The 16,756-nt window shown below is 36.4% G+C and overlaps 1 protein-coding gene across 7 annotated transcripts; it reads left to right on the top strand.

The window, feature by feature from the left end:
- Positions 1–8,933: 8,933 nt before the first annotated feature.
- On the top strand, positions 8,934–13,385 carry LOC113287646 (probable protein phosphatase 2C 1). 7 transcript variants are annotated; one of them, XM_026536451.1, is made up of 8 exons: positions 8,934–9,263; positions 9,860–9,896; positions 10,308–10,366; positions 10,498–10,811; positions 10,907–11,251; positions 11,338–11,455; positions 11,542–11,765; positions 12,739–13,385. In XM_026536451.1, the coding sequence occupies exons 4-8, from the start codon at positions 10,566–10,568 to the stop codon at positions 13,213–13,215; spliced, it is 1,410 nt and encodes a 469-aa protein (XP_026392236.1). In that variant the 5' UTR covers positions 8,934–9,263; positions 9,860–9,896; positions 10,308–10,366; positions 10,498–10,565; the 3' UTR covers positions 13,216–13,385. The 7 variants fall into 7 exon arrangements, with proteins under 7 accessions (XP_026392236.1, XP_026392235.1, XP_026392234.1 ...); XM_026536450.1 differs by having other exon boundaries at positions 9,857–9,896; XM_026536449.1 differs by lacking the exon at positions 9,860–9,896.
- Positions 13,386–16,756: the final 3,371 nt, after the last annotated feature.

Raw genomic sequence — 16,756 nt, 5'->3', positions numbered from 1 at the left:
GGAAGGCTACAGATTATAATGGCAGAGAAGCACTAACTTAACTGAAACAAGATGCAGTGAACATGTAATGATATAAATGAAAAATTGACATCTAATAATGCAAGACTAAAATGCAGTTTATATAAACAGATGGTTAACAACTAAGTTTTACTAAGGAAAGATGAACTACAAAATGCTATGACAGATGGTTTTAACTATGCAGGATATATGATAACGTCACAAAGGAATACTGCAGAAGACAAACAGATTACACGAACAATCTAAACACATATATACAACACTATATGAAAAACAAGTAGAGTAAAGTCAGAAACTTCAGCTACACCGCTACTGAGTCCCCGGCAGCGACGCCAAAAACATGGTAGGACTAAGGAAGATGCCTACAATATTAAACCGCAAGTGCACGGTGTCTAGAAGATAGATAACAACAAATACGGGTCGAACCCACAGATACTAGGTTGGTGAAAAGTTGAATTCTTAAGCTTAACTAATACTGATTCAAATATGAGATTGTTGTTGATACGACGAAACAGTTGATATGAAGTACTAACTAGAATACATAAAGTAAATGAAGTAGAGTATTTTAATGCAACAACAAAATAAAAGGCTTTGAGACAGTTGATGGGATGATACTAGGGAAGTTGATTTCACCACTCAAACTATACCAGACACTCACCAATGACGTTGTTCTTTTCCCATATAATGAATCAGCGATGGAGATACGAGTCTTTCGCTTCATCGAGGGGATCTCAATACAGAAGATTCAATATCAACTAAGGTATTAACCCCTAGAATCAGATGTCTTGTTACGGCACAAATGATCACAGATTAATGAAATCAATTCAACATGAGTTGATGCAACATTATAAGATTGTTCTAAAGACCTAGGATGCAAGACATACAAGGTGATAGTCATATAACGCAACACAAAGATTGAACCTATCCTTATTCAATAGAGCACAAGAAGAATAACATCATAGATATGAGTGACTAGCAATGGTTTAAGGGTTCCATCTCAACCCTAGCTAAGTAATTAGCACATAGCAAAAACAGGAGACATATGAAATTCAAGGATGGATAAAATCATTCATGCAAATTTCTTTGTTCAACTGGTTTCTAACAAGAACAGTTTTGGATAAGAAAAGTTACAACTGATTTATGCCTATGACCCTTCTTACTTGGATATCCCAGTTACACCACAATCCCCCTATTTATACACAGAATTATCCCCCATTTTCAATCCCTATTATCAACAAAAACAATATAAAATTAGGGATTTTATGTTCTCGGACTCACCACTTAGCACTCTTCATTCACATGTATCCACTGCACTTATCTTCACTAATTTAACTGATGTTGTAGGGTTGCAGAGAGGTCAGATTCAGCCCTAATTTGACTATGCCAGCTGCTTGTATTCACTCGTCTCTTCGTTGCTGCTCTTTGGTGCTTGAAGGAACAACAGTTTCAGACCTAGCTTGTCAATTCAGTCACTTTTTAGAACCAATTAGTTGAGATATTCTTGCAAGATTCACAGTCAAAGGCTAGGGTTACGACTGAAATGATAATAGAAAAGATTAGCAACTAGTCTTGACAGGGTAAAAGTAGTGAGAGAGGTATGGGTTTGATAGATTTGACATGAAGCTTGCTGGGATTTGGTTGTCGATGAGATTGGCAGAGTTAGGGCTTGACAATTGACAGGGTGTTGTCGGGGGTGTAGGAGAAAGTGAAATGAAGGATAGATTAAGAGTTTGTTTGGGTGTGTATAGGAATGGAACTTGGGCTAGGCTTCTTTTCTTTAGCTCCCAACATGGGTATCACTTGGATTATGGCCCATTACTTCATTTCATGCTCAGATAATTCTTCTTCTTGAGCTTCTCAAGCACTAGTAGATCCATTAGCTTCACAAGTCTGCTGGAACCCTGGATGTGTTCTCCACTATACATGTCTGCCTAACATCGACTTGGTGACTAGCTTGACAGGGAATCGTAGCTCCACTTCCTTCAAAGCACATGTTCAGACCATTCTTTCCATTCTCCTGGAATCACAAAACAAAAGTCGGGACGATTGCTACACAATTTACTTGCAACAAACAAGAACTGCAAAATACACAATTTGGCATAATTACAAGCAATTAATTCAACAAAATGGCATAAACACCTAAAAAAAGATAAGAATGTATGCAATAGTAGGTGCCCATCATTTTTTATGGTGGATCCGTCAATCTGGAGAGGAAAGTGAAAAGACGAGGGTATCCAAACATACCACAATCTTTTTGTTTCAACCTATAAGTCCTCTACCGAAAATGATCGTCTATGGAGAGACTAGACAATACGAAAACTCGGTCACACTTCGTGTGATTTTCTATGGATACGAGATCGAGACAATACAACAACAAGATAACTTGTGTGATTGATTATGGATACAAGATCGAGACAATATTACAACAAAGTGTGTTACTTGATAATAGGTTCGGTAATAACCAAACTCTATATGATCACTATCAAGTAACGCAGAGTTAACATATATGTGTATTTTACTTTATTATAATATAAACAATTATAATGCGGAAATCAAAGTAAAAGACACAATAAGATTTTGTTAACGAGGAAACTGCAAATACAGAAAACCCCGGGACCAGGTCCAGTTTTGAATACTCTTAGAATTAAGCCGTTATACAAAATATAATACCAACTTCGTAGTTGAGACCAAGCAGACTACCCCTAGCTACTTAGTTCCCTCAGTATCCCTGCGCCTTCGACTTCTCTAGTCACGCACGTGAATAGCAAGTCCTTTGGATCGCATTCCAAACAACAAAGGAAGAATATGTTTGGTAACCACTCTAATCAATCTTGCTAAAGATTTAGATAAGTCGTTGAAAAAGGCTCTTCCGTTTAATATAATAAACTCCTGTGTTTGGGAATACAATATATATAATATATACATCTTCGCAGTTATGTTTTCAATATAGCACGACTTGAAATATACGTCGGGAATGAAATGGTTCAAGTAAAAATACTAACCTCAAGTGGAAGGATGATGTCGTCGTTGTAGTTCGCTACTTCTCCACATTTGAAAATGCGGGGGTCTAACAACCACACCCAACAATTCGTTTGGCAATCTGAGAGGACTTAATCCAATACACTTTCTAGAGAATCAACTAGACAGACATACCCAATCTAGAGTAAAGTATATCAAAGAGCTTAATATCTCTAACTCTTAATTCAATCCGCGATCAGCAAACAGAAATCTGCGAGCCCGATTGAATATAAGAGGAGTTACTTGAACGGTACCAAAGACCAATGCTCAAGTGTCAGTCAATGTAAATCAACAACCAAATGTTGGATATTCTAATTGATTGATCTTAATGCATAACCTGTGATATTTCAATTATATAACAAAATATAATGCGAAAAAGAAATAACACAGACACCAGAATTTTGTTAACGAGGAAACCGAAAATGCAGAAAAACCCCTGGAAATTATACAAAAATTACATAAAATTAGGAAAGGTGTCACGGGACCGTGGTCACTAGCCGGTCGGCCATGCCTTAGCCGTGACTGGTCCCACACCTTGTAATTCCTTATTTTATTAATTATTTCCATCATTTCATGGAAATCCCTTAATTTCATGATATTTCCTTCAAATCATGAAAATAATATAAAATTAAGGGAGACTCACAGGACCGGGCCCTAGCCGGCCGACCATCCCAAGCCGGTCCCACACGCCCTTTTATTATTATTAATATTATTTGTTTCCCTCATCTCATGGAAACTCCTTCACTTCAAGGAAACTCCTTGATTTCAACAAACTCCTTGATTTCATTAAATTTCCCTAAAATCATGAAAATAATATAAAATTAGGAAAAGTACCATGGGACCGGGCTCATTGGACGGCCGGCCATGCCTTGTCCATAGCCGGTCCCACACTTCATGATTCCTTCATTTTATTATTATTGTTTCCTTCATCTTATGAAGTTTCCCCAGTTTCAGCAAAATCCTTGATTTCTTCATATTTTCTCAAAATGTTGCTCAAACGCACATCAGAAAATATCAAAATTCTCAGGACTGAGATACGGACACTTTGGCGGCATGAGCATGTTACCTTGATCGACCAATTTGACCTAATTTGCGCAATTGCACGTATTAGGTCCAGAACTCTTCCAAACAACTTGGAATTTCATCAAATGATCGTCAGTCGATCCCGTGACCAACCAGGGCCGGTTTGATGACCCCTTGGTCGGTCCTTCATCTCTTCATAATTTATTAGGTTTTATCACCTAAGATTCAGACGAACATTATTTTAATGAAGGATTAAACCAACATTTAATCATCTTTTCACCAACTGGTCTTCAAGAGACTTTAGTATTTTTCTCACTTGAGCATCTGGGTGTTACACGGTCGACTCATCATCCCATGTAGCCAGTCCCTCCTTCACTCCGTGGTTGATTTTCAATAAATCATCAATTGATCAGCAATTGATCGAAATTAGTGTTTTCGAATCCAAGGTTCATAATCCCAGGTTCAAACTCTAATAATTTTACGTTGATCCCGTGATCAACATTCTAATTAATTATACTCACTTCGGTTGCCAGTATTCTAAATTAATATTTTATTTGGTCCTTCTACCAATAATTCATCAAACGAGCAACATTTGCTCAGACGAGCAATATTTACTCAGACTAAGGAATATTGGTTCAACTATCAATATTCAACAATCCATCGAATGAGCAATATTTGCTCACCTTAACTATCAACGTATTATACCTCTGTCTCAACAGACACGTTCAATTCGAGAGTCTCAGAACATTTGCAAATCACGTTCGACTCAGCAATACAAGGACTCATCGTCCCATAAAGTCAGCATCTGACTAACTAAATACACGTATGCCTTGCAGACTCCACAATCATGAGACATCAATCATGTCACATGGGGGGATATTAACTAGGGTTTTGGTCTGGCGGTCTATGTCACGTCTGTTCATACACACGATGAGAATGTGAGCAAGTCATGCAATCAGTTGGAGGAGTTAGCAAAGTAGTGGATGGAAAATCAACCAAGTCTCTGCACGATGAGCAACTGGTTTTAACACGATTTTTACTTCCCCACTCTTTGACTCCAACAACTGTCACACTTTATGGGATCAAGGTGTTTACAATTCTAGCAATATATAAGTCTCTGAATCATGATTGAACAGACAATGTCTATAAGACAATCTCTCGTCAACAGACAACAAGAGATTAAGAACTCAACGTCTGAGAAATTACTCTCAACAGAGAAAATTCAATCAATCAGAATTTATCTTATTTCTTCACGCAAAATATACAACACACCTACAATCTTCGATCACCATTGATCTCACACATTTATCAGCTTCCCTCCTATAGATCGACCCATCCTCTCTTGTGACCGAATTGACTCTGGAACGACCATTGTCTTGGTTTAGGCCAGAGTCCTACAGATTGATCTCTCGAACTTAAAGCACTCCCTTCTTGCAGTGCATCTGCGTGAGGTTAAACATTTCGCTCGGTTCAAGGAGTCTCTTACGCACGGTCGTCTCCTCAATTCCGTAAAAACCAGCAAATCGTTTTTCCCCATTCACACACCGTACATATTATCAAGTGATCACTTTGTTTTCGTATTGTCTCAATTTCATATCCATAGACGATCACAGAAAGTGAATACCATAGTTGTCGTACTGTCTTGACCTTGTCCATAGACGATCACACTTGGTATCAGACTTATAGATTGATATTTAAAAGATTGTAGTGCATTTGGGTACCCTCATGTTTTCACAGTTTCATCCCTAAATTGATATCAATTGACAACCCGAACTAAACTTATGCGTTCTTCAACTTGTTTTCGTATTACAAATAGACAAAACATTATTGAGCGATCCTGGTAGTGAGGATCACTTGTTTCAGTGCATAAAATTTCATAACTTTTAACCCAATAACTTTGACTGACTAAACCGTTTTGTCATCATTCTTCACCCTTCTTTGAATAGTATGTTACATAGTTTCTGCAAATCAATAAATCATCATCTATGATAAAGCTAGGATCAACCATATTTCTGGAGACTAGAGTGAGAGTGAAAAAAGTTTTGCGGAAAGTTGGTTTAGAAGGTGTGATTTTCAAATGAGGATGGATGGGTATATATATGGATTGGTTGAAAGACATTGAATAAACTAGTCGTTGTATAACTTAGACATTAGCAATAAAGTCTCGCTCTGTCAAGTGAATCCCGCAAACTGCCCTATTTCGAATTAATAAATCACAAGCTAATCTTAATCTTAATAATAAATACAATAATATTCTTAAAACAATTTAACATTCAAATACTTAAACCATAATTAATATTAGTTAAACCTTAAAAAAGTACGCCCGCCCGATTTTCCATGTTTGGCCTCAAGGTTCGCTTTCAGATCTTCGTTTAACCTGTCATGCAGACTATGGTTGTGAATGTGATTAGTCACCGTAGACCTTAAATTTTGATCAACATGGTTAGTTTAATTCCTATTCAGTCGGGTTTTCTCGATTACAATGTTATGCATAATTATGAAAGTGAGTACAGTATTATGTATTTCACAAATTCCTAAACCACGATACATCCCATAAATAAAAACAAACTTCCATTTCAAAATTCCAAAACCCCGTTCTAGATCTTTCTCCATATTTTTCTACTGTTAAAATACCTGATTGGATAACCCAAGTCGCCGTGGGGGTTGATGATAAGCTTGAACTAAGGTTGACCGTTAGATTCCATCTATAAGATAATAAAGATAAGTCTATTAGTTGTCGTTGACAGTGAAATGTACTTGGGGGAGAGAATGGACATTTCATACTTTAGATCTTCAAACAAAGATGATTTGTACAAGATATTTATTTCATTTTGTAAACCCTAAGATAAAAAAAAAAACGTGCCATATCCAACAATCATAAGTAGCAGCAGGTTCCAGGATAACAGTTGGTTTTTGGTAACGACCCTTATATTGACTGGTCTAATAGGTACATCATCTCGTTTATACCCAATGCATACAATCAAGACTACCTAGCATTCGTAAAAATCTCTTATCCTAGTTAAATACATTGGACCATAACGATTAATCATAGTTTAACAAAATAATGAAAACTTGCATAAAGTTGTTTTTCTCATAAAGAGTCACTTATCATTCGAATCCACGGGTTTCCCATAACCTAGAAACTTTAAGGTCGAAGTAACCTTTTATTCAGGACTATAACCTCTAATATTCAGTACATCAAGCTGATAATTGAATTGAGGTTGTACCAGATGAAGTTCATCAATAATTTTTATCACCAAGTTGGCTTTGAAAATCTTCACCAGCTATACATAATCATAGATAAATAACCGTGCATCAGCTTCTTAGGGGAACTCATCTCTCCCTCCACCCGTATATCTTTTTGTGAACACTTATATTAGTTCTGGAGCTCTAGATAATTACCCTAAAAGTACCAACATTATATTTAATTCTTTGTCTTCCTTTGATTCATCATCCATTTATCGCAACATCTGAACATACATTTGTTGTTGTGATTTAAACTGATTCATATGAATTTTCTTCTCTTCATCAGAAGAATCCATTAATTATGAAATTGAAAGCAAATGAAATGAGGATGAAAGCGAAAGAAACGACTAAATGGTAAAAATTGGTGTGGGTAAATTGAAATTAGGGTGGAAATAGAAAGAAATTAGTGTTGGATTCTTGCAACAATAGAAGAACGTCAGATGTATCAAACAATAAATATAAAGAACCGTATCAAATAACTCTACCACAAACAAATTGATGAGGGCAGAATCACAGGTTCAACAAGCTGTCCTTAACACATTAGTCCGCGGGTATACTCTGAAGTAATGCTAAACTCCAACGTGCGAGGATGTGTCCAGGATAAGACTGCCCGATATAACTTGAGTTAGCACAACGCAAGTTACCCACTCTTGAACTCAGCAACAGAGATGGAAGTAAAACGACGCACAAAAAACAAGAAGAAGAAGAAAAGTAGACCTAGAGATAGTCGCTGCTTATTTTTTTTTTTGAAAACAGAATTTCGAGTCATATTTATAGGATGAGATACTTGCAAATCAAGTTAGGTTTTGGTTTTCTTCAAAAACAAGTAAAACTCGTAAAAGGAATTTCCCACAAATAAAACTCTTAAGAAAATATTTTTGGAATTAATTTCCTAAAGAAAAATTCGCCAAAAATAAATACGAGTAGAAGAGGAACTTGGTGCATGGTATACGCGCATGGGCGTGGGTCGAAACATGTATTTTTCGCCCCACCGCTCCACCCATATTGTTTTACAACATATCCATGAGCACATGGTTATATAGTGGAGCACCTCTTTAGTTTTCCACAATGTGGGACTAAAGGTTCCATTTCATTCACTCAAACATGAGTGAGTATCCTTAGACCCTTAGGTCATGACATCAAACCACACCAAGACCAAAAATCCATTTATTAAATAACTCATTTTCTCCAACAATTAGTTGTTGTAGAAAGATAATCGTCAAAAAGAGAGTTTCTACCGGTAGATAGAGACTTTGTCGCTAAATGGGTTCTCCATAGTGACGCGACGAGTTTGCCAGATCATTTGGCATGGCTAGTTCAATTTTTTGTCACTTTCCAAAAGGAACCCGCCTTATATAGTGTGAATGGATGAACCTAATTAGATGAAATTGTTACATCAAGTTGCAACGAAAACCGGATGATGTGGATGCAGAGGAACTTTTAATGGTCAAACTTAATCTCATTCCAATGTCTAAAGGCAAAACCAAGCACGTATATTTCTGACTCTCTCTGTTTTGCATTCAAATTTGATTACACGCGCACCCAATTTCTTTCCAGCACTCTCCTCTCTCTACCTGTACGTATATATATATGAACTTGCTTCTATGCAATGCAGTGCAGTGCAGTGCAGAGTGCAGGTCATTCTATTTTCGTTTCACTCAAGTCTGCTCCATTCAATGCACTTGTCTTCTCCTCCTCCTACTTCACCACCCTCCCTTAAATAATCCCTTGTCTGCAACTTGGATTGGGGCCACCTATTATCTATAAAAAGCACTTTCACGTGCCTATTCACGTGTCTCACCTCCCCTCCTCTCTTAAACAAACAAGAACTTTGAGAAAGCTTTCAGCTTTGTACTATCGTTGAGTAGTTGAGACTGATATTATTTCTTTCATGAAATTTCTACTTCTAAAGTAATTTTCCTCGCTTCTGATTCAGGAGATCGAATTTGCAGCATTAGGTAAGCTCTTACCTTCTCCGTTCTCATTCTCACTGAACAGTTTCTAGGGTTGAACCTTTTATGAGTTGTTAATTTTTATCTTTTTTTCCTGTTTAAATTACTGTTTCATGTTTCTGTTTTTCCATTTTGATAAGAAATGGAGTTGAACTCTAGTAATTTTGATAATATTGATTATTTGAAAGATCTAATACTACTATAGTGAATAGAAGTTTGATTCGAATTCTTTCGTTCTTACTTTCCGTCTCTCTGTATTCATCTTCTTCTTAGTCATTTCTCACTTACTTTATATTTGCTTTTAAAATTTTCAAACCAAAAAAATTTATCTGTATTTTTTAATTATTAAATTTGATCTGTCTTCCTACCTTTATCGATTTCTGTGATTTGTTAATGGATCGACCCAAATCATGTTTTTTCTTTCCTCGATTTTACTTTTTCTTCTCTTTATAAAGACTAGAAAAATCAAATTCCTCCTTTGCTTTCATCATCACTACCACTACTACTTACAGATAGAAAGAGTGAGGTCTAGTTTGTCTTCCTTTACCTTTTTCTATTCAAAATTGTCAATTAGAATCAGTTTTGCTTGAAATTTTCAGCAGAGGTGGAGATTAGCTTGGAATTTCCTTCAATTTACTAGTAAGAATCTGCATTATTAGTGTTGATCCATTTATATCTTATACAGTATGTGATTCAAAGATTCAGCTTAATTAACTGTTTAAAAAGAGACAATTCTCTTGTTATAGTAATTGTTCTTGGAAATATGTCTGAGATTCCCTGCTTTGTTGTCTACTCTGTCTTCTTCTTCTTCACTTAAAAAAGAATCCATACTTGGCTGTCTAACGACAGAAGAATCCGGACAGGCTAGAGAGTATTTTGACTATTTTCTATTCATTATCTATCGCATGATACTCTTTCGGTTTCGCTTTCTTCGATAAAAAGATACTTTGATCTAGTTCTTTTTTTCTTTAATCGCAGCCATTTTACATTGTAGTAATCTGATTATTAATTATATAAATCATTAATGTAAGTTTTGTCTGTTTTGTTCAGCTAGTTTATCTTATTGCGTGCTGGATCCACATTTGACTGATATAGTGAACTCCTCCGATGTGAGTTTTTTAATAATTCATTTTAGTACATTGTTCTTGTGTGAGCATCTAGACAACAAGATAGATACACACTGTGAAGCTGGTTGACTCATTAAGAAAATTCGGGTTTTCGTGTTCAATTGAGATCTCAGTTGGTGGTGAAGGGGAAAATTCACTCTTTCGTTTTTCACCTTGATGCCTTTGAGTTCGGGTTAAACAGATGGGGGGTTGTGTTTCAGTTAGTAGTGGTAGTAACAATGGAGATAGAGTGTCTTCCTCGTGTTTGAATTCGAGATCAAATGCGCGAAGGAGAAAGAAGAGATCACTCTCGGGACGAATCACCACTTTGCAGCACTTATCTCACATACCCAACCGGATTTTCGCAAATGGGAAGAGCAAAACTTCTTGTATCTTCACTCAGCAAGGGCGCAAAGGAGTAAACCAAGATGCTATGTTGGTGTGGGAAGTAAGTTCTCTAGTAATTCTATCAAGACTGTTCACCATTACGTACATGTTAATGTGTGGGTGTAAATATTAAGTATTTGCTCTGTCTGTGTACAGGATTTTGACTCAGAAGATGCAATTTTCTGTGGTATCTTTGATGGGCATGGTCCACATGGTCATCTTGTCTCTCGGAAAGTGAGGGATACGTTGCCGTCGAAGTTACTCTCATTTCTTCATTCTCAGGAGTCGAAGGGAAATCGATCAAGTATTAATTGTTTTAATAGGAAAAGCAAATTAGACCAAGGAAATTCCGAGGGGGGTATCTCTACTGAGGATCAATTGAGCTCTAAGTGGAAAGAAGCCTTTCTTAAATCATACAAATCCATGGATAAGGAGCTGAGATCCCATCCTTCCCTGGACTGCTTCTGCAGTGGCAGCACTGCTGTTACTATAGTGAAACAGGTGTGCCACATAACCATCATTCACATGTTTTTCTCTTGGTTTACCTCTACTTACCATGCTTATTTTTCTTTAATTGTTATTGCAAGGGGTTGAATCTTTTCATGGGAAGCATTGGAGATTCTAGGGCAATTTTGGGATCCAGAGACAACAACAATACCATGGTTGCAGTACAATTGACAGTGGATTTAAAGCCCGACTTGCCAAGTATGTTATGGTTGAAGTCAGTTTTTAACAATCCAGTGGTACCAAATGTATTTGATCTAACACATTTTCCTGTTGTTTTATCATAGAGGAAGCTGAAAGGATTAAACGTTGTAGAGGTCGGGTCTTTGCTCTGCAAGACGAACCCGAAGTATGCAGAGTTTGGCTGCCATTTGATGATGCCCCGGGATTAGCAATGGCGAGAGCATTTGGGGATTTCTGTTTGAAAGATTATGGAGTGATATCTATACCAGAATTCTCTCACAGGGTACTCACAGAGATGGATCAGTTCGTTGTTCTTGCATCAGATGGGGTAAGGATGTATCTGTAGTTGGAGTCTTCATCTATCTGTCATTAATCAACCTGATGTATACCCAAACACCGATATGAGAATACCAGCTTAATTCATGCTATATTCTACTAACTGCATAAGCAAAACCCCTGAACAGGAACCATATGAGCACCTTTGCCTATATGAACTGTGAGGCATCATGGTTAGATGTTAACACTTGTTCCTTGCTATCTACTCGTCATGGTTGTCAATTATGATTTTTGGATAGAGAAACAAATTTGGTACTTGATTACTATAAAATTGGACAAAAAGATTAGCTCAGCATGGCCCCTACTCAAGGATGCCATGCACAAAATCACAAAACAGTCTAAAAGAGAATTCAAACATATAGCTTTCTATATAGGTAGCTCTTGGTGTTTTTTATGGTGAAGATGGAGAACATGTGGAAGGGAGATCCATTAAAAAAAATTATGGCATAGAACTAGCTTTAAATTCACAGGATGATTTGACAACATACCAGCCTCAGGTTAAGCAGTAGTTTTTACGTTTGTGCTTAGATCATAGTTCACTTTGAGTTGGTGCAAATTTGTCCATGAATTTGTAGAAGCCAATTATCTTTTGTTACTTTAGTGATGGTGTCGGGAACATATTTGTGCATCCCTATTTTGTTGAACTTTACCCTGAATGCCAGTTTCCTCGTGCATATGGCGATGTATAGTGCACTGTCCACATGGGGTTGATATGGAAAGAAAAAAAAATCACTTTCTCACTGCTTGTATGCAGTTATAGGTCACTTCCCTTTTGTCCGGAGAATCTGTGAATGGAATTATAACTCAGTTTGCCGTCATTATTTTATAAAAGTAAAAACAGTTAGACAATTCTTAGTACGCAGGACTCGGCTGTTGATTCAGTGAAAATTGAAGTACATTATCATTTAAGGTGTAGCACTGTGTTGTTAATTGCTCCTCAAACCATTGTGATGATTCATTTGCAGGTTTGGGACGTATTGAGTAACGAAGAAGTGGTCGAGATTGTCTCGACAGCTCCAACTCGGTCTTCAGCAGCACGTATACTTGTCGATGCAGCTGCCCGTGAATGGAAACTCAAGTACCCAACTTCAAAAATGGATGATTGTGCCGTTGTTTGCATGTACTTAGATGGAAAAATGGATAACGAATCAGATCTAGAAGACCAAGGAATCTGTGTAGCCACCAACCCTAACTACAGTTCTTGTACTGCAACAGAATCAGATGAAGGTCACAACAGTGAACCAACTCTTCGAAGGAACTATACTGTCAGGTCGGCTGAAGACAGTGATCCGAATAATAGAATACAAATTGAGATCGAAGAAAAACAAAACACAGTGAATGCAACAAGTGAAGATCAAAACTGGTCAGGATTGGAAGGTGTAACCCGAGTTAACTCACTTGTTCAGCTTCCTCGATTTTCTGGTGAAAAGCTGAACTCTTGATCTTCTTTTTTATGTGGGTGTTCTGATGGGCAATGTAATTTATTTCTTGTAACTTCATGACTTTAGTTAGGAACACCAGAGGAATCTGAAGAAGTTTTAGAATTGTTTTGTGTTAAGTATTTTTAATGTAAATGTTACTATCATTTTGTTATGTTATTATCTTTGCAGCATCATCTTTTCTTGCGGGTGTACTTTCACAGGCAAATGGGTACAGTGAATTGTTCTTCGAGAACTGAATTTCCACATCAGTGTACATTCTTGATATCATATTCATATCTGAACTTCATTTGCCTGGCTAGTTTGGGGCATACAGGGGTTATTTGGGGAATATCACTGCGTGATAAATCTAGGTAAAAGTACTAAAGTACCCTCATTTTTAAAATTCAATCATAATCTTTATCCTTCAAAATTTAAAACTATTTCAGAACTAAAACCCATTCAAATCAATTCTCTCACAGATTTAAATTCAAACTCAAATAGATTCTAACAACATTGATCGATTTAAATTCAAACTCAAATCGATTCTAACAACATTGATCGATTAAAGAAATTTCATCATCCATTTTTTTCTTAAAAAAAAAAAAGCAAACTAAACATCGTCGATTGCATCCTATACCTCTTTATTATACTTGTGATTGATTTATCTATTCAAAATTGAAAACTATAAACAATCTTGGGTTACTGTGTTTAACATAATCAGTCGACGTCCATGTCCATATTTACCGATTCCTATGACAATCTGTCGATGTTCATGGACACGTCAACCGATTGTCCTGAATGTGTTATCTGATCGAAGAAAATTTAGTCAGAATCGGTAAAAGTTAATGCCCAGATAAACAGATTATGGTATGGTAGAGATACCCGGTTTTCTGTATGTGTTTTTTTTGTTAGAATCGGATTATGTGGATGTTCACATAAACCGATTATATGAAACAATCGGGTTATATGTGATTAGAAAAACCAGATTGTTAGAATAGGATTTTATCTATGCATTCTTTAACCGATTCTGGATATCCTTCGTGAATAGCGAAACACCAATCCAGAATCGGTTTATGCGTGCATGAACGTAAACTGATACAGGGTGGTGCTTTCGAATAGAAAAAAAAATCGTGTTTTGGTGATGAATCAATATTAGTTGATTTCTAGATTAATAAGATTAAACATCTATTAATAAACTAAATTACCACTGATTAATCAAGAATAAATTAATCATTAAAAAAAATAATTGGTTAAGAAATGTTTCATTTTACTTCAAAATATTTTATTTTGTCGTTTAATAACAGACCCCAAATAGTTGGCTTAGGCCCCAGATTAGGCAGGTTCATTTGGGACCGTCTGTGTACCATTTTTGCTTTCTTTCATTTGCCAAAGACTTCGGTGGGCAAATGCATGCATAAAAAATAAAGGATTTTTTATACAGTTTTATGTATCCTCTAAATAACGATGTACCGTGTTTATGCACACACTTGAAAAACTTTGGACAGTTTTCAAAAAAAATGGATAAATGTTATGTAGCATGCTATTTATGCATCAACTGCATGGAGTGTATGCACACACTTGAAAAACTTTGCACAGTTTTCGGAAAATAGATAAATGTTACTCCGTTCTTCCGTTTTTGGAAAAGAGATACTTTTATTTTTTTTAATTTGGCCTATCCCTCCGTTTCTGGAAAAGAGATATTTTCACTTTTTCAATTTGGCATATTTTTAGGCTAAAATGAAAAAGTGAAAGTATCTCTTTTCCAGAAACGGGGGGAGTATGTAACGTGCCACTTATGCATCCACTGAGCAATAGATGAATATTATATAACATGCTATTCATGCATCCACTGAGCAATATATGTCCCTAAGAGCATCTCCAATACAAGGGGTAAAAGTCTTAAATTAGTATGACACATAGGATTTAAGACCTTTTCCACCAAAGTTTCTTCTCCAATGCAAGGATGAAGGTTTTACAAAAAGATGACATGGCTAAGTGGAAGTAAATGAGAAAAGTCTAAATAAAATTTTCTCCATGACCTTGGTCTTAGGTCCACGTCATCACTTTGTCTCTAAATTAAAATAAAAAGGTGTAGATAAGACCTTGAAGATTAGAGATGGACTTTAGGTCAAAATTTTTATCTTTATTTAATTTTGTCTTTTAGCAAATGACCCACCAAAAAAAGGTGATAACAAAACCTCCACCTAGGATGACCTTGCCCTTTGCATTGAAGATGCTCTTAAACAAACTGCTTTTTGTATTATTATTGGGGCTTCAAACTTATTGGATTTTTGGGGCTTTATTGGGCCATGAAATAGTAAATCCAGTAATCCCTATCCTATTATTTAATTAATGCTTAATATACCCTCAATTGTGTTAGTGTTAATTGGGGTGATTAACTAAACTAATTACGATTAGTGTATGAATTAGGATTAATCATTGCACTAATTTTATGAAAATCAAAAACTTTTTTTCACCAATTTTTTTTTCTTTTTTTTTTGTGTGTTTGATTAAGTAGGAGGGTTCTTAAGATTTCTTGTAATCTTTTTTGAAAATCAACCATCTAATATGGTGAAGCATATTCTTATATTACTCAGGATAACCTTATATAGAGAGAATTTTGTTGATTCAGATCGGAAAACATCCATTAAAAATCTGGGTTTTTGCAGTTTCGGCTGGGAAAACATCAAATCCCAGCCGCAACCTACACTTATTCGGCTGGGAAATGATGAACTTCCAGCCGAAAATATTGTATACGACTGGGATAACATTGCATTCCAGCCGCAACTCGACACTTTACGACTGGGAAAACCCAGTCATAAGTACTCTCGACTAGGAAAATCTCGTTGTAGACCTATGTGTCTGATTTTTATATATTTTGATTATCAGAACCATCTACGGCTTGGAAAACCTAGACGCAAGTCTTAGATACGGCTTGGAAGAACAAGCCGTAAGTTCAATTGCGGCTGGGAAAACCTAGTTGTTTTTCAACTGATAGACACATTTTCGTGTCTGATATGATCTTAATTCTATTTATTTTTAATGCTCAATTTTGTATTTATTATGGTTTTTTATGTCTTTGTAGATGTTTTTGAAGGAATAAGCATTTGCGGTGAAATTGGCTCGAAAAGTGGTATTTGCGCTCGTGGGATAAAATCACTAAAAACACCCCAATTTGGATAAGGGGCACACAACTGTTAAGGGACACTCCACTATTATTTGCACCCCAGATGTGCTATTTACACCCAGTGGCTAAATGGAGTCCAGCGCTGGATAAGGGGACACCCTTTGTTCACCAACTCAAATTGAAATTGGCGGGAAATTTTTATCTTCTCCTGCGTGTTTACTGGCAGAGTTGGATTCGATTTTTGGATGTGTCAGGCAGCGATTCAAATACGAAGCTTGTTTGCATTGGATTATACTTGACTAAACAGGGCTGGTATAATGGATTTAACGGATTAAATTGACCTGGATAATCAATTCTCGGCAAACAGGGAAGAAGAACTGCGTACTTCTAAAGCTGATATTTTGGAGAGTTTCAAGGGTTAATTTGCTGCGATAT

The sequence above is a fragment of the Papaver somniferum genome, chromosome 6, assembly GCF_003573695.1.
Source record: "Papaver somniferum cultivar HN1 chromosome 6, ASM357369v1, whole genome shotgun sequence".
NCBI classification, from domain to species: Eukaryota; Viridiplantae; Streptophyta; class Magnoliopsida; order Ranunculales; family Papaveraceae; genus Papaver; species Papaver somniferum.
This window is presented reverse-complemented; position numbering and strand designations above follow the sequence as displayed.

Bases quoted from the DNA above. Each gene is read 5' to 3' on its own strand.
- LOC113287646 (XM_026536449.1), top strand. From the start codon at position 10,566: ATGGGGGGTTGTGTTTCAGTTAGTAGTGGTAGTAACAATGGAGATAGA. The intron at 10,812-10,906 runs GTAAGTTCTCTA...GTCTGTGTACAG, and splicing joins ATGCTATGTTGGTGTGGGAA to GATTTTGACTCAGAAGATGC. The intron at 11,252-11,337 runs GTGTGCCACATA...TGTTATTGCAAG, and splicing joins CTGTTACTATAGTGAAACAG to GGGTTGAATCTTTTCATGGG.